The 21,810-nt window shown below is 42.9% G+C and overlaps 1 protein-coding gene across 4 annotated transcripts; it reads left to right on the top strand.

Moving 5' to 3' along the window:
- The first annotated feature begins 1,726 nt into the window (after positions 1–1,726).
- Positions 1,727–21,546, top strand: SAYSD1 (SAYSVFN motif domain containing 1). 4 transcript variants are annotated; one of them, XR_014311978.1, is made up of 3 exons: positions 1,727–2,047; positions 7,590–8,041; positions 21,166–21,546. XR_014311978.1 is itself a non-coding variant. In XM_082731427.1 (2 exons), exons 1-2 carry the CDS (start codon positions 1,796–1,798, stop codon positions 7,932–7,934), a joined length of 597 nt encoding a protein of 198 aa, XP_082587553.1. In that variant the 5' UTR covers positions 1,727–1,795; the 3' UTR covers positions 7,935–8,194. The 4 variants fall into 4 exon arrangements, 1 of the variants encoding a protein (XP_082587553.1); XR_014311979.1 differs by lacking the exon at positions 21,166–21,546 and adding an exon at positions 18,843–19,168; XR_014311980.1 differs by lacking the exon at positions 21,166–21,546 and adding an exon at positions 13,649–15,502.
- The last annotated feature ends 264 nt before the right edge of the window (positions 21,547–21,810 follow it).

The raw sequence follows: 21,810 nt of genomic DNA, 5'->3' as shown, positions 1-21,810 counted from the left end.
TGCACATTCCACATCTAATTCATCCACATATCACGTGGCTCTGATCTTCAGAATATATTGGGAATCTCACCACCCCCATCACCACTACTCTAGCCCAACAGTCAGCCTCTCTGGCCCTATTGCACCCCTAACTGGTTTTCCTCCTTCCACTCTTGCACTTTTCCAGGGCCCCAGCTGAAGCAGCCAGTGTGATCCTTTAAAAATATGTCGTATCTTGTTGTCTTCCATTCAAAAATCTTCCAAACACTTATCATCACTCAGACTGCAATATATAAAGTCTTCACCATGGCGTAAAGCCTTACACCTGGATATCTGTGAACCTTTATTTTCTTCAATTCTCTCCCTCCCTCTGCCCTGGTTATGGTGTCCTCACTAATGTTCTAGGAGCAAGTCAAACATAGACATAAGGTCTCAGGACCTTTGCACTTACTGTTTCCTACAACTGAAACATTCTTTTCCAGATACCTACATGGCTCACTCATTTCATTTAGGTCTCTGGGGAAATGGCAACTCCTCAGAGAAGTCTTCCCTTACCTCTAAATAGTCCCACCATCCTAGTCCTTACTTTATTTTTCTTCACAGCACTAATCAGTACCTGACAGTACATTAAATATAAATATGTAGATCACATTTGTCTGTCTATTCAGAATGTAAGCGCAGATAAAATGGGTTCGTTCTACTCACTCTAGCATCTCTAATGTCAGGTACAGTTCTTGACACAGAAGTGTCTTGATAAATATCTGTTAAATGAATGCAAGACTCTGTTCTACTCTATCTAGTTCCTTGACTCCAACGCAGCAAGATGGAACAGATATTTGAGTCTCAATTATGTGAGCGGCACTTAGCTAGATGCTTAGAGCTTTAAAAATCTATCTACCTAACAAGAACAACAAAAAATAATCTAACAGACACAGGAACTGTGACCTTTTGGGTGAGTAACGATTAGGAGAGAGCACAAGGGAGCCCTCAGGGCACCAGAAAACGTTCTTTTTCTAGGTAGTACTTTTGTAAGTGTAGTCATCATTATAAACCCATTGAGCGGTACACTTAAGATTTGTGAATTTTAAGTTGCACCCCAATAAACGTTTTTGTTTTGTTTTTAGTTTCTGAGTCATCTAGACACAGCGAAGGGGTAGTTTGCATTGTGGCAAAAGCAATAATAGAGGGTCTGCACGGCCTGCTGCTGAGTGAGCGCTGACAGTCACCCTCCGAGTGCGAAGGTCGCAGACTCGTTTAAAAGGAAAAGGGAGACTGTGTCCTGTTTCTCCCGATCCAGAACCTCCCATAGATGGGCCTTCCTCAATGCCCTGGGACCTTCTGAAACTGCCGTGCAATAGTAGTGCCTAACAGCTAAAGGCATGCACCATCTGGTAGGGAGCGGATCCCTGAAGGGAGATGGACCTCTGAAGAACTTTCCTCAGAAAAGCCCCCAAGCGAGAGGGGGACAATATAAGTCTTTATGTTTTAGATTTTTAAGTTTTTATTTATTCATGTAATCTCTACCCCTAACAGGGGCTCAAACCCACTAGTCCGAGATCAAGAGTCCTGCGTTCTTCCGACTGCGCCAGCCAGATGCTCCTATGCTTCAATGCTTCACCATTTCTCCTGAGAGTATGACTCTACGACCACGAGCACTTAGAACGGACATAAACTGCATATTCCGCTCAAAGAACGTCACAAACCCCGCGCTCGGCGGCCACGCCGCCAGCACGCAGGCGCGGCACAGAGCCGTCGCTACGCAGGCGCAGTGCGGCCGGGCACCGGGTAAGGCGGAGGGCAGGGGCCGGGCCGGCGGATGCGCGCTCCCGGCGGGCGAGGAGCGAGGCGCGCGGCGCGCGGCATGGAACAGCGGTTAGCCGAGTTCCGGGCGGCCAGGAAACGGGCCGGGCTGGCGGCCGAACCTAGCACTTCGAGCGCGAGTGCACAAACCTCAGGAGAGAAGGCGGAAGCAGCTACGACTCCAAAGGCAGCCCTAGGCTGGCTAAAACGGTTCCTGGTGTGGAAACCGAGGCCTGCGAGTATCCAGGTTCAGCCCTGCCTCGCTCAGGTGAGAGGGAGGCCTTGCCCCGGGGACCTGGCTTCAGGGACGCTGTCGTGGCCTCCCAGGAAACTGCGGCCGAGGCCCCGCCCACTCCCCGCCCACTCCCCGCCCACCGCGTGGTGGCCTAAAGGCCACGCCCCCTCCTCTGGTTTCCACCTTCGGGGGCAGAACTGGCGTGCTGATGCATCCCGCCTGCTGCGGGGTTGGGCTGGGCGTCTCCGGTCACTCCTGTCAGCACTGATCCGTGGTTTTGACATTTTCTTTCCAGCTTGCGACCCATGCAGCTCCCGATGCCAGTCGGGAAGTGAGGGTCTAGGGCCCTGGAAGAAAGCACCTCTGCTCTTGAGTTATTGTGATGCCCCGTGCCTTCCAGAAACCTCCCCACAACCGCTTTCAGCCGCAGCCCTCCACTAATGGCGGGTCAAAGGTCTAATTGGATACTGCTTAAAAAGCGGCGGTAATTAAGGCTTCCTTTGATTCCGCATCTGGGCCACATGCAGCCTGTAGCCCAAATAGACTATGCTTTAGAACTGGCATTTGAGGGACGCCTGGGTGGCTCAGTTGGTTGAGCGGCTGCCTTCGGCTCAGGTCATGATCCCAGCGTCATGATCCCAGCGTCCTGGGATCGAGTCCCACATCGGGCTCCTTGCCCCGCAGGGAGCCTGTCTCTCCCTCTCCCTCTGACTCTGCCTGCCACTCTGCCTGTGCTCTCTCTTTCTGACAAATAAATAAATAAAATCTTTAAAAGAGAAAAAAAAAAAAAAGAACTGGCATTTGACTAGAAGACTTGCAGGTGTGGTCGCTCTCACTGCCAGAGGTGGCTGATGCTGGGGCATCCCTACTGGATTAGGGAAACTTACTCAAGTTCAGTAGTGAATGTTCAAGAGAAAACATTGTTTAGACCATTAGATCAGTATTGCAGACTTTTCACCCTTTAATTCTCTTATTTTGCAGATGATCTTGATTCCCATTTTGTATTTTCATATAGTTTTCACTCAGGTAGAGTGGCAAGGTGCCTTGCAGGTGTGACACTGGATTATTTATGTTGAAATACAGGACACAACATCAAGGGTGCCTTGAGGCAATCTGTGAAAAAGCCTTTGTATCTCAAAAGTGTAATAAGAGCCAAAAATTCCTTTTAAAAATGAAAATGTATTGGAGGAGAAGTGTACCTTACTCCTCTTAAAATTATTTATCTTAGTTCATTTATTACTATACTGCACAACATCTGGTTTAGGCAATTTTTTAAACCAAGGAGAACTCACTATTACTCAGTTTTGATTAGATATTATTCTCCATGACACACAGGGGTCCATCAGACTTACAGAAAGCGAGTGCAGCAGGGTTTAAACAATCCATTTCCTTGCATGAGGTTTGTCTCAGTATAACTTTATTGTTGATTAGAACTGACTGAGCACCATTGCTTAAGATTTTAGAATCTACTTTCCCTACGCTCTTTCCTCTCTGCAGTTAAAAAAAAAAGTCTGACCCACACAATGAGTGTTTGCCCGCATGTCTCGTTTCCAAAGGAGTCTGAGATCATTGAATTGGACTAGAAAAGCTGAACTTGGAGAAAGTTTCCATTGTTTAAAGCCCAAAAACTGATATCCTGACAAAATGATGACAGGAAATGCTAGACCCACAGTTGGTTTTTATTAATTACTCCGTTTTTCATAAGGGACTCTGTCTTAAGCTCATTTCTATTGACTCCGTTATCATTCCTGGCTTTGCTCTGGTGTGAAAATTCTCATTAAATTGTATCTTTTCCTCCCAATTTACAATCCATCTCTCTTAACAATTTCACTGACACATGGTGCTTGTCAGACATTTCTTTAGCCTGCTGTTTGTAATTGCTTCTCAGTTGTCATTGATAAGGAAGCATCCATATCCTCCTTCCCCACTCTCCAATTTAGCTTGAGGAAAACAGTCCCCAAGATAAAATACTTTTTGTGACAAGCTTCTGCCAAATGAAGACTGGAATGCTTGTGACTTCTTCAGTCCTGTAAAAAAAAACCCTGTCTCCTTCCCCAGGCATATTCTGCAGCTCCCAAGGTGCCCACACATCCTGTGACTCCTCACCCCAACCCTTGGCTCAGGTTGACCCACCACTCCAGTGCTCTCCTTCTTTGGAGTCACCTGGCTAACTAAGTACAGCTCCCTCCAACCCGGGAATCATCTTTTAATTTCTTCCTTTCTCTCACCATCATTCATTTATTCAGAAAAATTCTATCACGTGCCCACTCTGTTCCAGCTTCTGTCCCAAATCTGGGGAAACGGGGTGATAAGGGCAGACAAAGCCCTGTTATCAAAGAACTTGCGCTTGCGTTTGGGGCAACAGACACTAAACAGAAGAACAGAATAATGAATGCCAGGAAAGCAGAAAAAACAGGATACTGTGCTAATGAATTGGGGGTGACAGGTGCACCTGTCAATGAGGCAGGGCAGGAGGAGGTGGGCATTTTATAATTAGGAGCTACTCTTGGAGAAACCTAGGACAAGGCCGGGGGCACATGTGGTAACATGTTTGCTGAGCTTTATAGGAGAAGAGGAAGCCAGCCAGGTGATGTGATGGGAAGGGGGCATGCCTCTCAAAAAGAGCCACAGGTGCAAAGGCCCTGAGGTGAGAAGCAGTTTGATATTTGAGAACTGGAAGTACTTTCCTTAAACTATACCTCTATATGGGGCGCCTGGGTGGCTCAGTGGGTTAAACCACTGCCTTCGGCTCGGGTCATGATCCCAGAGTCCCGGGATCGAGTCCCACATTGGGCTCTCTGCTCAGCGGGGAGTCTGCTTCCTCCTTTCTCTCTCTGCCTGCCTCTCTGCCTACTTGTGATCTCTCTCTGTCAAATAAATAAATAAATTCTTAAAAAACAAAAACAAACTATGCCTCTATGTGCTGTGACGACCACAGACACTTCCATCTGCAACTTTCATAGCAGAAGCCACACAAGTACTAAAACAAATGCCAAATAAAGTAATTTCTGTATCTTTCCTCTTGTTTTTTCCCTTTGGCAGTTGGTTTGCCACCCACCCCCATCTCCCTTCTAGATCTCTAACCCTTCCCCTTACCATCCCCCATAAAGGCCCCTAATTAAGTACAAAGGGCTGTGGAGGGAGACCATCCTAGGATCCTACACCAGTCTCATCCCTGCCTATCTCTCGCTGTGTGAAGTTAGGGGAGTTACTTCACATCTTAGCATTTCCATATCAGTAAATTGGGATCAATAGTGCCTGTCTCCTGGATGACAGGAGATCAGACATCTTGAAGGCACTTAATAAATGGTGGCCATGAGCATTATTCTTTTTATACTCCCTCAATAATAAACTCAGACTATAGTGAATTTCAAGTTATACACATTCAAGATGTATTCCATATCCCTCAGTCCATCATTTCTCTCTGACTCGTATGTCACCACCCCCATTATGCCCAGTCTTCCTCTCTTACTGGGCCTCCTGCGTGAGCTTCTCATAGTTTCCCTGCTTCTACTCTGGTAGCCCATTCTTTATCTGGCTTAAATATAAATCAGATTATATTAGTTCCCTGCTGAGCCTTTTGGTGATTTCCCTATTGTGCATACAGGTCAAATCTGAAAGGAGCATTTTTTGAAATGACACACGTTTACTTAACTGCAAGGGGCACACATTTACTTAACAAATGTGTGTGTGTGTGTGTGTGTGTGTGTGTGTGTGTGTGTGGAGGGGGTGTGTTGCTGATAGCATCTTAGGGGGTTTTCCAATCTAACTGAAAAGGTAATAATTACAACATTGACACTAAAAAAGGTTCTAACAAAATAGAACTTCTGAGACAACGTAAATCGATGACCTATATTTTTTATCAAGACTGAATAATGTTTTGTGGTCCCTTTTTAAATGATCATAGCAAGAATGGGGGATATAATTGAATAAATGGACTAAAAGTTATGCTCTGCATTGAGAACCAATGTGTGGGTTGCTGTGTTTGGCTCTGGAGACATCAAAGGATAGTAAATGGTAGTCCACTGGCCTCCTGGTAGCAATCTAGGGACACATGTGACCTGTATTGAAAGAAAAAACACTTAATTGGCAAACAGTTTCATGCTCAGTGAGAAAGACAGGCAGTCAGTGCTCTGGGAGACAGAGGGGGCACCCCTCCTTGATGGCCAAGGAGGTCAAGCATACACAGTTCACCAGTCATGCCTGTCCTAGGCTACAGTTGGGCAGTGTCTCTGGGTAGTAAGATCTGTTGCACTTGAGTAGAGGTTCATTGATAGAGTAATGGATTATACAGGGAATTTTTTAAACCATTGTTTTTCAGACTACAAATTGCAACCAATTGGTGGATGGTGAAATCAATTTAGAGGATCTAGTCCTCTGCTAAAGATGAATTTTAAAAAATGGAATAGAAAATGAGAATTTCGTATGTGGTGATGAATATTTGTTGGTTTGTGAAACTTTTTCTATTTTTTTATATGTTTATATGCTGGGTCCCAGTACAAAATGTACTTCTTATTATGGGCCATACCCAAAAAAGTTTGGAAAAATGCTGGACTAGAGATCAGGCCTCCCTAAAGCTATCTAAATATTTCTCCCATTAGCACCCAACACAGGGGCCTGTGTACTGGCATTTCTATGTGTTAAATAAATGGAAGGCATTGCTTGGATTCCAGCCCATGGAGTTTAAATTTTAACTTGCAGGCAGTAAAATTTGTTGAAGGTTTGTGAACAGGAGGTTGGTAGGTGTTGTAGGAAATTCACTTTGCAGCTTTACATAGGATGGTTTGGAGAGGGAAGAAATAGGAGGCAGGGAGTCCAGTTAGGAGACACACTGCCTGGACCTGGCGGTGAGTAGGATGTTCCCAGGATGGAAAGATCGTGGCTATACTAATGATTTGTTTTATTATTAATTTTTTAAAGATTTTATATATTTGTCAGAGAAAGAGTACAAGCAGGGGGAGCAGCAGGCAGAAGGAGAAGCAGGCTTTCCTCCAAGTAAGAGCCGGATGTGGGACTTGATCCCAGGGCTCTGGAATCGTGACCTGAGCTGAAGGCAAATGCTTAACCAACTGAGCCACCCAGGTGCCCCTGATGATTTGTTTTTAATAAGTGGAAGGGATTTCTTCCTTTTCTGATATAGTTCTCATTTTAGAATCATGTCACTCACAAGACTGTAGCTCATCTAATCAAATCAATAAACATATCGATTCTGTGTGTGAAGTATTAGGTGTAGTTGTTGCATGATCAATTATGGGTAATTTCTGTACGGGGCTCAGATGAGTTCTTGTTAGCAGCAGACTGATCTGAGGAAGTGACGCCCACGAATGGGAATCCATCCGAATGCCGTCAGGTTTTTATCAGATCACATCTCACTAAGTGCAGATCAGTTTTGATTCAGTCTGAGCAGGGCACGGGAGCTCCTTGGAGATGATTGTTTTAGAGAGCAGAGCCAGAAAATAGAAATCAATGAGCCAGAAGCCTTTCCAGAGCAGTGAGAGCTGTCTCTCCAGATTGGTTTTGATCTTCTGAGCCCCATTACCCTTTATTCTTACTTTTGTTTGTTTGTGTGTCCTAGGAAGTGGCTCGGCCTCGGACCAGCACATCACAGCCACCACAGAATATAACCATTCCTCTGCCGGCACCCCGGGACCAGTCTTTCCTGACCAATGTCACCTTCCTGAAGGTTCTTCTCTGGTTGGTCCTGCTGGGACTGTTTGTGGAACTGGAATTTGGCCTGGCCTATTTTGTCCTGTCCTTGTTCTACTGGATGTATGTCGGGACACGAGGCCCTGAAGAGAAGAGAGAGGGAGAGAAGAGTGCCTACTCTGTGTTCAACCCAGGCTGCGAAGCTATCCAGGGCACCCTGACTGCAGAGCAGTTTGAACGCGAGTTACAGTTCAGACCCCTGGAGGGGAGATAGGTCCAACTCTCTTGCTGTGCAGCTGGCCTCCCACGTGGTCCTCCTCACCCTTGGACGTGGGCTTGTGGGTTTGATTTCAGGTTCCCAAGACTAAGGACAGCTTGCAGGTTAGTTCTGTGACTGTAAAGTTCTGCATTCTTTCCCAGATCTTTTACTGCAGTTTGATCTCTGAGCTTTTCTTTGGTTTTGGTGAAACCCTCTGAAAGACACTCACTGTGGATCTGATGCAATTTATAAAACTTATGTACTCAGGAAAGAAATGTGTGTCTCATTATTTGAGAAAGGTGGTTCTCAGAGCATTAGAAGGGCACTGAGGAGAAAGGAGAGGGTTTGAAAGAATGGGGAGGTGCCTCAGGACTGTGTATTCAATAAGTGTTCTCTTTAAAAGTCTTTTCATATTTACAGCACTTCCCCTTCCCCACCCCAAAAGTTTAAGTGTAAGTTTCGGTTTTTATTTTGGGGGTTTGTTTTTGTTGTTGTTGTTGTTGTTGTTGATGATGATGTTTGTTTTTTCATTGTTTTGGGGTTTTTGTTTTTTCCTTCCTGCTTTAAATCTTGCTTTTTTTGGTTGTTAATGGTGTTGAAAAATAAAATATCTTTAAAACATCCGCTTTTCAGAAACAGATCCCCATTGCCCGTCACCATCTTCTACTCTCCTCAGTTATTCTGCTCGCACTCAGTGATGGAAGATATGAAAAGAGAGTCCTAAGTGACAGGTGTGGGGAGGGATTTCACAAAGTCAGTATTGGTAGATTTGGTAAGTGGTTGTTCATGATAAATTCAGCAAGAAAGAAATTCTTGAGCGTATTCAAATAAGAGCTGTGGAAGTGGAACTCCAAACTCATTGGCTGCTCTGTGTGTTTCTTGTATTCCGAGGGCTCTAGAGTAAGCAGTCCTGTCGCCTGTGGCCTCAGGTGAGAAATTTTGTAAAAAGTGGTAACCAGACATGATTCAGTTGTCCTTCCTTTTCCAGTACAAAGTTAGAGTTTGGATTCATTAAAATTGGGCAAAGCAAACCATCAAATATCTTTTTCATGGTTGGCACTGATAAGTAAGAAGAGTCTTGTTTTAAAGCCATAGTTTTTTCTTAAGATTTTAAGAAATTAATGATTCCTCAATAGGTTTTCAACTTCAGAATTCAGTCATTCTTAGGTTATGACAGTAACTTTAGTATTTATGAGATGTTACTAAACAATGATGCTTGTTGCTAAAGTCTTGTTTCATTCTTGCCTGATTTGCTTAACCATAGCTCAATTTAAATTTAACTTGTATTCACTGAGTGCCAGCACTCTGGTAGGTGCTTGAGATAGGATAATGAAAAAAGCAACATATACTCATTGCTCTGAGCATATCGTCCAGCTGGGAGTGGGGTGCTGGGCAAAGTAAAACAAGCAATATCAATAACAGAGTCAGGTGGGGTACTTTGCTGGCTCAGTTGGAAGAGCCTATGACTCTTGGTCTTGGGGTCATGAATTCAGGTCCCATGTTGGGCATATAGATTAGTTAAACTAAATAAATAATTTTAAAAAATAATAGAGTGAGATAAGTTTCAGTAGTAGGAGGAGTATAGAGGGGATATTCTCGTGAATCACACTTCGTGGCTAACTAACCCATGTGTTTCAGTCCTTGTTGAACATTCTTCTTATCTGCTGATCATCTCTCTCTATGCTGACTGGGAGTTTAGCTGTCTCTCGGAGTCATCTCTTAAGCACACATTTCCTTTAGCTCATGAAGAAGTCTTTTCTTTCTTGACTTCTATCTAAGTGTGGGAAACACATGAATCTTTATGAAACAGAAAAGTTTTGATCGTATTTAAAGATATATGGTAATGTTTCCTGACTTATTTTCTTCAGGCTTTCTTCATTTCTCTGATATTTTATTTGGCCTTTTACATTTCATAAAAGTCAAATACAAGGAGGAAATATTGCTGCTCAAAGACACACTCCAATGCCCAGTTCAGTAAGCCTTGTTCTAAGGAAGAATTTTCATTTTAAAAAGTGTGATTCAAATTTTTACGTAAAACAAAGTGCCTGTAACTCTGAATGGGGAACATTTGATCCAATTAACAATCTCAGCAAACTGGAGACTTCGCTTAAGCAAAGCAGAGACTCACCTTAGGAGAGGATCTCACTAGCATTCTTTGAAAATGTAGCTATTTATAACGAGGTACAGCTTGATTGCCATAAACCCATCTTTTCTGGGATTTTCTGTGCACAATCTATCACTTCTCTTTCCTCACCTCTTGCCAAAGGTTGCATGTCATTACAGCATTAACTTCTAGGAAAATTGGGGTGTGAACCAATTAAATGCATGGCAGGGAAGAGAGGAAGGGACAGTCTTTATTTGCTGTTCTTATCAGACCATTAAGCTTTAGGTGGAGTCTTGATTTCCTGAATTTAGAAAGGCCTATTGATCTCAGAATTTCCACTCAGGGCCCGACCATTAGCTCAGCAAGCAGCTCCCATTAAAGGCCGCCTCTGTCACCAGGGAACTTGAAATCCCAGAGATGCATTCTGTCCCTATGATTGCTGTGTGCACAGGTGAGGTCATTTCTGTCCGAATCTTACAAGAAAATTGGTTTTTGCTTTTATTCACATTATCCTGTCTTGTCTATTCACAGAGACTTCGAAATGAACCTCTGCTTGTAGGGCCGGAAGGAGCCCCAAAATGCCACCAAATTCATCCCCTTCAACTTGGGCACTTTATTCCTGACAATTTCTTTTTGTTTTCCTAGTGACCCTTAAAGAAGAATCCAGGTACAAGATGTAGGCACTTTTTTTTTTTTAAGATTTTATTTATTTATTTGACAGACAGAGATCACAAGTAGGCTGAGAGGCAGTCAGAGAGAGAGAGGAGGAAGCAGGCTCCCCGCTGAGCAGAGAGCCCGATGCGGGACTCGATCCCAGGACCCTGAGATCATGACCTGAGCCGAAGGCAGCGGCTTAACCCACTGAGCCACCCAGGCGCCCCAAATGTAATTATTTTAAAGTAGACTTGCCTGTTGTAGTTCCATCATTTTTGCCCAATTGAGTCCTAAAGGAAATAATGTAAGGCATGTGGAAGATTTTTGAATAATTGGGAGAGTTTTTTATATTCCTATTTTCTGTGAGTATATACGTTAGTAAATTCTCATTTTGCTTGGTATTATATATTTTTTAAAGACACTGAGCCACCCAGGCACCCAGATGTAGGCACTTTTTAGGAAATTCTTTACTGAAAGAACTTAAGCCACCCGCAGTGCCATCCCACATTATTTCTTATCTAATCTCAGGGGACACAGAGCATCCTTCAGACCAGTGGACTGTTACTCTATTCTCTCTTAATCCTCCCTGTCCTTCAGGCTAAATTATCCATGTTGTACCTCTCGGACAATCAATTTCAAGTTAGCCCCAACCTGCTGTGAGGTTCCAGGCCAGGGCAGGGGTGAATGTCCCAGTTGGTGGGTACAGTGAGTGACTTTTCTCAAAAGCTCTGGAGTTTCACCGGTGATGGTTTGCGTATATATATCTTGTGCTATTAGGGATGTACTTTGAGTGTAAGAGGTCTTCCACATTTGCCTTTTGACTGATCTCATCATTAAGATTAGGCTCTTAAGCTTTGTGCTAAAATTTTTTTTTTAAAAGGAAGTTATACAATTGGCAGAACGATGATCTTCAGCTGTGCAGAAGAAAGTAAAATTCTGACTGCATGTTTTGTTTCCTGCCAGCCACACTGTTAGCTGTTTACCAGCAAATAATTTGTATTTAGTTAGGCTTGACGCTGCTGAGGAACCAGTAAGTGAGCTTGGCCGGTTGGTCTGAGGGCCAGGATACCTGGTGGGGCTGGGATGCCATGGAGCGTCTGGCCACCAGGGGGTAGCATAGAGCTGCTGCTATACATCCTGATCCCTTCCCAACACTTGATAATTTATGTAATGTGGAAAACCCACCAGGATGTTTATCTGAACCACTTGTGCTGCCTTTTTAAGAGTTCTTTTCACTTCAAGATTCACAGAGGAAAGGGCTCATCAGAGGTCCTGGGAAAGGCACTGAAAGCTACCAGAAGTGATTTATACCGATATTTTAAAATAAAACAACAGCCCGTCTCTAGACTTAGCAGGCAGCATGGCACTTGGGGTTAACACTGTGCTTGTTTATATCAGAGCTTTGTGGGGGGGGTTGGGGTTGGGGAAAGGGGGATACTAGAAACGTTCAAGCTGGCAGAGAAACTTGACCCCCAAGCCAAAGAAACTAAAATCTGAACTCTACGCTCTGGCTTTTGTCACATGCTTTTTTATTTTGCAACATTGGAACATTGATAAAGCTAGATAAAGATCTGGATCTCTCAGAAAGCTGAGAGAGAAGACAAAGGACACAGAGAACCACATTATAAGGCATATAACATAATACAGATGTTTATAAAGGTCTAAAGTTCTAAGTGTGTGTGTGTTAGGGGAGGAGTCATGAGAAGGAGAGATCACTTTCAAATCTAAATTGTAGACTACATAGGATTGTCACTTTGAAATGAAAATACTGTTTCCTTAATAAGCCGTAGATGAATATTTTGAAAAGTATGGACTATGGACCAACTGCTTTAGAATCTCTTGTAGTGATGTTCAAATGCAGATTCTAGGGCCCCGCCTAGATCCCACTGCCTGAGCATGTATGGCAGGAGCACCCTGAGAATCTGTATTTTAACAGCCTCCTTTGGGCAAGCTCCAGTTCACCAAAGATCAAGAGCCACTACATAAATCACAAATGTTGGGGTGCCTGGGTGGCTCAGTTATTAAGCGTCTGCCTTCAGCTCAGGCCATGATCCCAGCATGCTGGGATCGAGCCCTGTGGGGAGCCTGCTTCTCCCTTTCCCTCTGCCTCTCCCCCTGCTTGTGTTCCCTCTCTCCCTCTCTCTCTCTGTCAAATAAAATCTTTTTTTAAAAAATCACAAATGTTAAAATAGGAAGGAAACAGCATTTATTAGATTCAAGCAAAGAAAGATGGGTATGTATTTTATTTTTTTTTTTTAAGATTTTATTTATTTATTTGAGAGAGACAGTGAGAGAGAGCATGAGCGAGGAGAATGTCAGAGAGAGAAGCAGACTCCCCATGGAGCTGGGAGCCCGATGCGGGACTCCATCCCGGGACTCCGGGATCATGACCTGAGCCGAAGGCAGTCGTCCAACCAACTGAGCCACCCAGGCGTCCCTGGGTATGTATTTTAAAAAGGGGTAACAAGGTTTGCCATTTTTCAAACTGTTCACCGGGAACACACAGAGAAAAAGAACCCCATGCCTGGTTTTAAACTACTGAGGAACTAGCTCCAAAGACTGTAAGATAATTAAAGATGTATTTCTGAAGCTTTCTTTGTAAACAATTATTACAAAAAGAAGTATGTGCTCATTTTAAAACATGTTGGAACTATAGAAAAGAATATTTTTATTTTTGGACTCACATGCATACATGTCAGAGTTCAAGAGACACAGAAGATATGCGGGACTAGAATCTCCCTCCCCCACGTCCTGCTGTGCTCTATCCAGCCCACAAATGACAGCACACTATGCATGCTATCCTGCCCTTTGTTGTTTTTTGTTTGTTTGTTTGTTTTTTCTCTTTTAGGTTTTGGGCTTTATTTACATGCACCTAACATTTCTATGTAAGAGAATGACATGATCCAACTTCCATTTTTATTTTTATTTATTTATTTATTTTAAAAAAAGATTTTATTTATTTATTTGTCAGAGAGAGAGTGAGCGAGAGCGAGCACAGGCAGGCAGAGTGGAAGGCAGAGTCAGAGGGAGAAGCAGGCTCCCTGCGGAGGGTAAGGAGCCCGATGTGGGACTCGATCCCAGGACGCTGGGATCATGACCTGAGCCGAAGGCAGCAGCTTAACCAACTGAGCCACCCAGGCGTCCCCAACTTTCATTTTTAAGAGATCACCTGGACTGTCATGTGGAAAGTGGATTCTCCGTTGCCTTCATTCGTCCGTCTGTCCATCCGCCCACCCACCCCATCCATTCATCCATTCATTTATGGAGCACCTGATCTTTTTGTTCCCATGCGTGAAAATGTTCGCATATGTTTTTATTCAGCTAGCTTTTAAGATTTTTCTTAACAGATATTGACAGTATGGCAAACTTATTGAATTATGAAGTGTATTTATACATTCCATTTTTTATGCTAAAGTGGAAGGTTTAAATTTGGGGAAACCAATGATATTAATGATAATTAAAAACTAAATTGAAATATCCCACAAGTCAACACAATAAAAATTACAAATATTTTAGAAAAAGAAACAAAATCTGTAACCATTTATTTCTAAAACAGATACATTTGTGCATTCATCAATTTAACAGCATTTTACTGAATAAATTTTTTTACTAAATTCATTCATCAATGAAAGAATTATAATCCATAAATGTGACCAAATGAGACTTAATAATCTATGAACCAGCACTTGCTTTTTAAACTTCTGTGACTATATCATATCTCTCCATATCTATCTGCCCATCTTTATCCATTGATCTGTCCGGTCTGTCCTGTCTTCAGGTTTGGGCCATTTCTTGTGAATAGAATCAGAAACCTAACAGAGTATCTACTGTGCGGGTTGTTGGAGCAACTAACTTTGCCAAACCTGGTGCTGGGCTCTGAGCACACAGAGAATGTAGACAAGGTCCCTTTTCTCAAGGAGCTCACAGTCAAATGGGAGAGGCAGCCAATAATCAGATAGTTACAGGATAGTGTGGTAAGCGCTATGATGGTGTGATGGCTAAATGTGGGCCAGAGCATAGAGAAGGGGATCAGAACACTCAGGGGTTGGGAAGGGCCAAAGTCACCTAAAGGTGACATTGTATTGAGTTTGAAGGAGCATCTTGTACTCCCCAGAAAAAGAGGCGGGGGCAAAGAGATAGCCTTTCAGTCACAGGAAACCACCTAGGGAAAAGGTGACAAGAGGGAGACTAGGGTGCTTGGGAAAAGGTGATGCATTCTGAGGACTTATAGTACTTCTCCCAGCTGGTTGTTCCATATATATATATATATATATATATATATATATATGTATATATATATATATATATATGCACATACACTGTTGATTTCAGCATGTTAATGTTGTTATAGCTCTTGTCCTTTATTGAATTTTTTTTTTACTAATTATAGTGGTGTTTCACTTGATTCTCCTGGATTTTCCACATAGATTTTTTCTTTTCCAGTAAAGTAAAATTTAACTCCTCTTTTTCCAGCTTTTATGCCCTTGTTTTTTCTCTTTTTCCCATAACAGCGGCTAGAACATCTAGAAAAATGTTAAATCACAGTGATAGTCAATGATGTCTTTGTCTTGTTCTTGATCTTAATGAGCATGTTTTAGTATTTTCCCACTAAGCGTGCTGCTGGCTCTGTGGTAAGTGGATGGATAATTATCATCTGTATTTATGTTATTAAAAGGCTTTTTCCTTCTTAAATTAAGAATGGATGTTGCATTTCACAAAATCTCTTTCAGTGTAGTGGAGATTGATGATGTGATTTTTCTCTTTAACCAATTAATGTAATCAGTTTATATATTTACTCACATTAAACCATCCTTTTATTCCTGGAATAAATGACTCTTGATTTTAATGTACTGTTCTTGTAATGTGCTGATAGACTCTTGCCATTTTTAATCAATCATTTTCATGAGACTATAGTATTTTTTTAGTATTTCTTAGGTTTGGGAATATATAAAAGCCTATTTTTCATTACAGAGTGTCCCCCTTTCATCATTATAAAAAGCCATATTTGTGTTCTTCATTCATTTTTGCCTGAATCCGTCCTCATCTGATGTTAAGCTCGGGACCCCTGCTTGCTTTTTGTTTGACTTTGTCAAGTATGCCTCAGTGCACACTGTGGTTTTCAGCCCGAGCCCTTTTGGTCAGGTGTGTTGCTTGTAGGGAGGGAATAGTTGACTTTTACTCTGTGATACATGAGGGGACTATTTTTCTTTTACTAGATGAGGTTAGCTCATTTTTATTTACTGAGGCTTGTTTACCTTCTCACACGTTACACTTTCGGTTTATATGGGTGATTTTACCACTTGGTCTCTGTTCCTTGTTTTGTTTTGTGTTCCCCTTTGTGTGTGTGTTTCTTTTGATGATTTAGAAAACTTAGATTTCTGTTCCAAAGTTTTTTTTTTTTTTTTTTTTACACTTCTATTACTTAGTCCTTTGGATGTTTAGCCAGTATTTGTTCAGATCATGTAAAAAACAAGTGTAAAAAGTTAGTATTTCCACCTTCTCCCTACTTCTCTCCATTTCCTCAATACTCAATCCTGTTGACTGATTGGTTAATCAACTTCCCATTTTTAAATATAATTATAACTTATTATTTATTAGCCTTAAATTACATATTGCTACCAATGGCTATGAAAGATGAGGGAATCAGCATAACTACACTGCTGTACACCTCCTATCACCTATTTTTCTTTGATTTTATTAGTTATATCATTACTGTATTGTTTAGATTAATAAGGGCCACATTTTGTTCTTTAATTATCATTTATACATTTGTTTTAGTCTTAGTCCTGCCTATAATTGATATTTTTTTCACTTCATGATAAGCTGTAAAAAATTCCCACGTCCTTCTACAATACTGATTTTGCCAGCCGCTAATATTTCTGTATAGATAAATGTATCATTATTTATTTAGCAAATCCTTAATTATTATTAACCATTATTTTATAGCCAGTGTTTACTAGTATGAATAGTATAAATAAGCTAACCTCTTTGAAATTTAAAACCCCATCTCGGACACTTAGAAAAGAGTAATTAGAGGGGTGCCTGGGTGTCTCAGTTGAGCTAAGCATCTGCCTTCGGGTCATGATCTCAGGGTTGTAGGATCAAGTCCTGCATCAGGCTCTCTGCTCAGCAGGGTGCCTGCTACCCCCTCTCCCCCCTCTGCCTGCCTCTCTGCATACTTGTGATAGATCTCTCTCTCTGTCAAAATAAAATAAAATCTTTAAAAAAAAAAAGAATACTTAGAGACCAATCATGATAGTGGTCTCAAACCCTAGTGACCATTCAGATCTCCTGGGAATCTTGTTAAAATGAAGATCCTGATTCTATAGGTCTGGAGCAAGGCCTAAGATTCTGCATTTCAAATAAGTTCCAAGGGGATGCTGATGCTATGGGTCTTCAGCCATACTTTGAGTAGCAAGGTCTTTGAATACGTTTTGTGTCTGGAGTTTTGCTCAAATGAGAAAAAAAATGCTAGAAAACGTACTCCGTAGCAGTGGTTCTCATTGTGCCCTGTGACGCATTTAACATATTAGGAAATTACTGTGATTCATGAATGTTCATTTTGCCATTTTATTAAGGTGTCTGCAAGGTGACCCTGTGTTTTACACCTGCTGGCTCGCCTGGGCCTAGCGGGGGTGTGTCCATGGGAGATTGCCAGATGTGCATGTCGCCACCACCAGGGAAAAACGGCTGAGAACCTACAGACCAGCAAGGAGGCAGAGTTCAGACAGGCACGCAGGAGTGAGCTGGCAAAGAGATGTCTGAACTCCTATCCCTGGGGGACACATCTTTCGTGTGGTGGTTGGTTGGTGGTTTGTTTATTGGTTTTATCCTACCAGGCCCTAAGTGATCTGGCCCCTACCTGCCTCTCCCAGTTATACTCACTTCCTTCATGTTCCTCAGACACAGGGGGTTAGCAAAGTAAAAGGTTTGGCCTTCCTCTGGACAGGGCTGGACAGTAAAGTTTTGTTGAGCGTACATACCGTAATTGTCACAATGACTCAACTTTGCTATCAAAGAGCAAAAGCAGCCATGGGAGACAATATGTGGACAGATGAGAATGCCAATAAAACTTTGTTTATAAAACTGAGCAGCGAGCCATAGTTTGCTGACCCCTCCTCCAACACACAGAAGCGACCTCTGCTTTCACACTCTTTGCGCGAGCTGTCCCCTTTGCCTCGAACTCACTTCCCCTGGATGAGCCTGGGATTTGTTCCCTTACTCCTGTCAGGCCTGTCTGATGTCGCATCACCCAAAAGTCCTTCCCTGACCCCCCGGTACAGACAACACACCTCCCCTATGTGTCCATCTCCCTTCCTACCTCTCTCCTACGGTGAATACTTCATCCCACTGCTTTGCTAATGATACTGGTCATATTTTGATGATTCCTAGGGAAAAGCATATGCGTTTATAGGCAGAGCATTTTTTATACATTTAGCCGTTGATTTACAGCGGACCATCTCTATGGACACAAATGGATTTGTTATGCGGAGTTGGTTTTAATCACGCTTCTTCTAATGACTTTCCCCCGAGATTTAGACTGAGTTCAGCAGTGCTACTCGTCTCATGTGGTGAAGCGGCACAGAGTCATATGAAAGAATTGCTTTGTTCTAGATTCTCTTCAGTGAGAAAGTAATGTCTTTAACTAATCTGGCACTTCTAGTGGGTGAGACCAGGTTCTGCTCCTATCTGTGATCTTCAAAGAACTCTATGGAAAGAGGAGAATTTCCTAACATTTGTACATTTCCCAGAAGCAGAGGAAGCCTCGTGCCTTGTAAAAGGCAGGCAAATGCGGGTGCGTAGGGCAGTTGGGAGGACATTTCTTAAAGAGAGATTGATCAAATGGGAAATTGATGTTAGGACATGACAGCTTTGGGGGATCCAGCCCCAAGGAGGAGAGGGTGGTTGGATTCCAAAAAGTCTACACAGGGTGTGCATGATCTCGTGGCTGCAGCCTTTAGAAATCTACACCAGTGCAACGTTCTGAGAGCAGGTGAAGAAGGTCTGTTCACGTGGCTGCTGGAACAGAGGCTGCCCGAGCCCCACATGCCATTATGGGGATGACTCCAACTTGGGGGCGTTGCTGGGTTTCAGGTAGCTTGGCATACCCTCAGAGGCTCTGCACCGTAGACACAGAGTATTTCATGAACTGTGGCATTTCTTAGGTGAGGAGTAAAGACCAAGACTAAGTCCATGAAGGAAACTGAGAAGCAAAGAAGGGCTGTATCTGAGCAGCAGGTGGACCTGCTGCGTTCCGGACCCGGAGAATGTGCGAGAATGTGGTTGCAGCTGATGATGCCAGGACTCCATGGTTATGGCATCTTTTCTGGGCTTGTGGCCCCATCATGCCTTGGTTGGCAGGCTTTGTGATCTTTACTGTTTTCTGAGAGAAGGTGTTTTTGTAAATACCTTATGTAACGTATGGTGTTATGGACATTCCTCTTGATTACTAAGAATATTCCAACACAGTATAATTTGTATGGTAACCTGATTTCTTTTATATGAGTGTACATGTCTTTTTTTTTTTTTTACTGTATTTTTTTTAAGTAGGCTCCACACCCAACGTGGGGCTTGAACTCACACCCTTTAAGTCAAGAGTTTCAGGCTCTACCGACTGAGCCAGCCAGGTGCCCCAGTATACATGTCTTTTCATCTGATTTTTTACTGTACCTTCCCAAAGGATGCTGTTGGAAGGACGTTGGCTTAGCTTCGTCACAGTGAGATGTCTTTAGTGTGTGTCTCCTGTATGTTGGTTCTCCAGTCTCTGCTTCCCAAACCAGGACTTGAAAAGTGAAAGGACTTCTGGGTGGTTTCATTGTAAAGTGCCGTCTAATCGGTGGATACCAGTTGAGCTTCTGTAAAACTGTAAATTTCATTTCCTAGGCATTTTTAAAGTTCTGAAGCTTTCTGGAGGGCAGAATATATGGTGATAAAACACTTGTCTCTTTTGTACAGAAATGCACATAAATGGTTAGAGAATGTTGAAGATTGGACCAAACTAGTACAGTAACTGTGGCTGCTTTGTTGTAGCTATTTAATGTGTGTCGTTAACAAGCACAAGTCCTGAGCTGTTTCTGATTCTACCTTAGGTCATTGGAACTGAAAAGTCTCTGTAAATGTATTATGTATTATGTATTATGTATTATTTCAAGTCCTTGCTCTTTCACTCTAGAGATATGGAAAGGTTAAAAAAAAGAAGTTGCTTGTAAATCCTCTCCAGGTGTTACCCGCCTGCTTCAGCCCCAGAGCAGTCCATCTCGTGGCATGGGACTGCTCGGTATTTATAATCCTTATCTATTGATTTTATTCTGGAAGGTTGCAACACAGATAAATCCTCTGGTCTATTGGTCCTACATGAGGAGGAGTCACAGTAATTCATTCTAACACTAGCGCACTATACTAGTGGGAAGAAAAAAATGGTTGGATTTACTCTAGGCTGTGATCGTTTTCACTTTCTAAAATCATTACGTTCGTTAAAAGGAGCCTTAGGACCAAAGAAAAGATTCTATCACAGTTTAGGATTAGAGACCTCTTCAGTGGAAGAGCTCAGATTTATGGAAGTAGGAGTTAATAACACTGGCTACAGATGAGTCTCCTAACTTGGCTCCCTATGGGCCTGTCACTAGGAACTCCCTTTTTTTCCCCACCACTGCAGTTTCCTTGTGTCTTACTACCTCTCCTTCCCACATTTACACAGTCTATTGTTTTTCCTTATTTACTTTTCTTAGGTTCTGGCCTCATCATCTTTCCCATCTACCCCTCCTCACCTTTGGAGACACTCAGTTTCTACTTCTTCCTTGTCCCAATATTGGGTCTGATTTTCCATCTTCTCCAACGTTCTGCCTACATTGTTTTCTATTCCAGTTTGCACTGCTGGGGCTTTCTTCCCACTGTTTCTGGTAAGGGAGACCATTTTCGGTATTCTCCTTAGTGTGTGTGTGTGTGTGTGTGTGAGAGAGAGAGAGAGAGAGAGAGAGAGGTATTGAAAGGCACTGAACTGCTCATGTTTAAAGCACAGGCTTTTGAAAGGATGGTGAGAGATTTGGTGGGGGTTGGGGTGGGGGGCGTCAATTATCCCCCATCTGTGGGGCATCAGCCTCTGGAACGTGGCTCTATGTTACATGTGAACACAAGTGAGTCTGGAAGCCAAGAATTTCAGCAGAGCAGGAAGCTGCCCTTATCCCTTGTTCAGCCTGAGGTTACAACCTGTTGGGCCAGAGTGCACCCTCTTTTCCTGAGGTTGCATCTGTCCGGTTTCCACATCCTACAAACGTGCTGGTCATTCTTGGTTTGGGCAGGTCTTTCCCTGGGTATCGGGGTACGGAGAGAAAGCGCTGAGCTCCATCTTATTCCTGCTGCTGAGTGGTGGAGTAAGGACAGGGAGAGGTGAGAATATCACAGGCGAGTGAATGAAGTCAAAAGCAAGATTGGTCAGACCATCCAAGATGCAAATACCAGGAGTTGGCTGTATTTGTTGTTTGCTCTCAGGAGTAAGAATTATTGGGTTTGAAAGAGACAAACCCCAACGCTTGTCTAGAGAAGAGGTCATTTAGGGAAACCTTCAGATAAGCACGTGGATCTGCAAGCAAGGGTAGCTGCCATGGTGGGAGAATCTGCAATTCCTCTGCTCTGCTGGAAGAGTGAGTTACAAACCTGGAGAGTGAGAGACTATTTAAATTGGAGGAAAGTTCCTTTTTCTGAAGATGAATCTCTAAACAGCAGCTCCATTCAGATTCTGTGGCTGCTCTGCACACAAGGCTTGTGCTTTTATGACATTTTTGAAAAAATAGATTTAATGGACTGAGTTCATTTAGACAGGGGAGATCAAATGAATGAGTGGAATTAAAATACACGTCCATTTGGCCGCCAGTCATTGTTTAAGCCACTCGACCACCCAACTTCTCTAATTAAATGGCAGTGCAGTCCCTGTATAAAGGCTGCGATGGATAAATTAGTACTTGGTAAGTGCTCTGAAGATGAAAATCAGTAATGAGCAAGGGCTTTTTCCCCCCCTTGGGCTGGAAACGGCATCTTTTGTGTTTTCCCACTGCACCATCTGTCACCTGGGTTGACATTGCAAAAAACCTCCTCTCCCAAAGGAAGAGCAAGAGGGACACAGTAATGACAGACCTT

Source organism: Mustela nivalis (genome assembly GCF_964662115.1).
Source record: "Mustela nivalis genome assembly, chromosome: 5".
Taxonomy (NCBI): Eukaryota; Metazoa; Chordata; class Mammalia; order Carnivora; family Mustelidae; genus Mustela; species Mustela nivalis.
This window is presented reverse-complemented; position numbering and strand designations above follow the sequence as displayed.

Bases quoted from the DNA above. Each gene is read 5' to 3' on its own strand.
- SAYSD1 (XM_082731427.1), top strand. From the start codon at position 1,796: ATGCGCGCTCCCGGCGGGCGAGGAGCGAGGCGCGCGGCGCGCGGCATG. The intron at 2,048-7,589 runs GTGAGAGGGAGG...TGTGTGTCCTAG, and splicing joins TTCAGCCCTGCCTCGCTCAG to GAAGTGGCTCGGCCTCGGAC.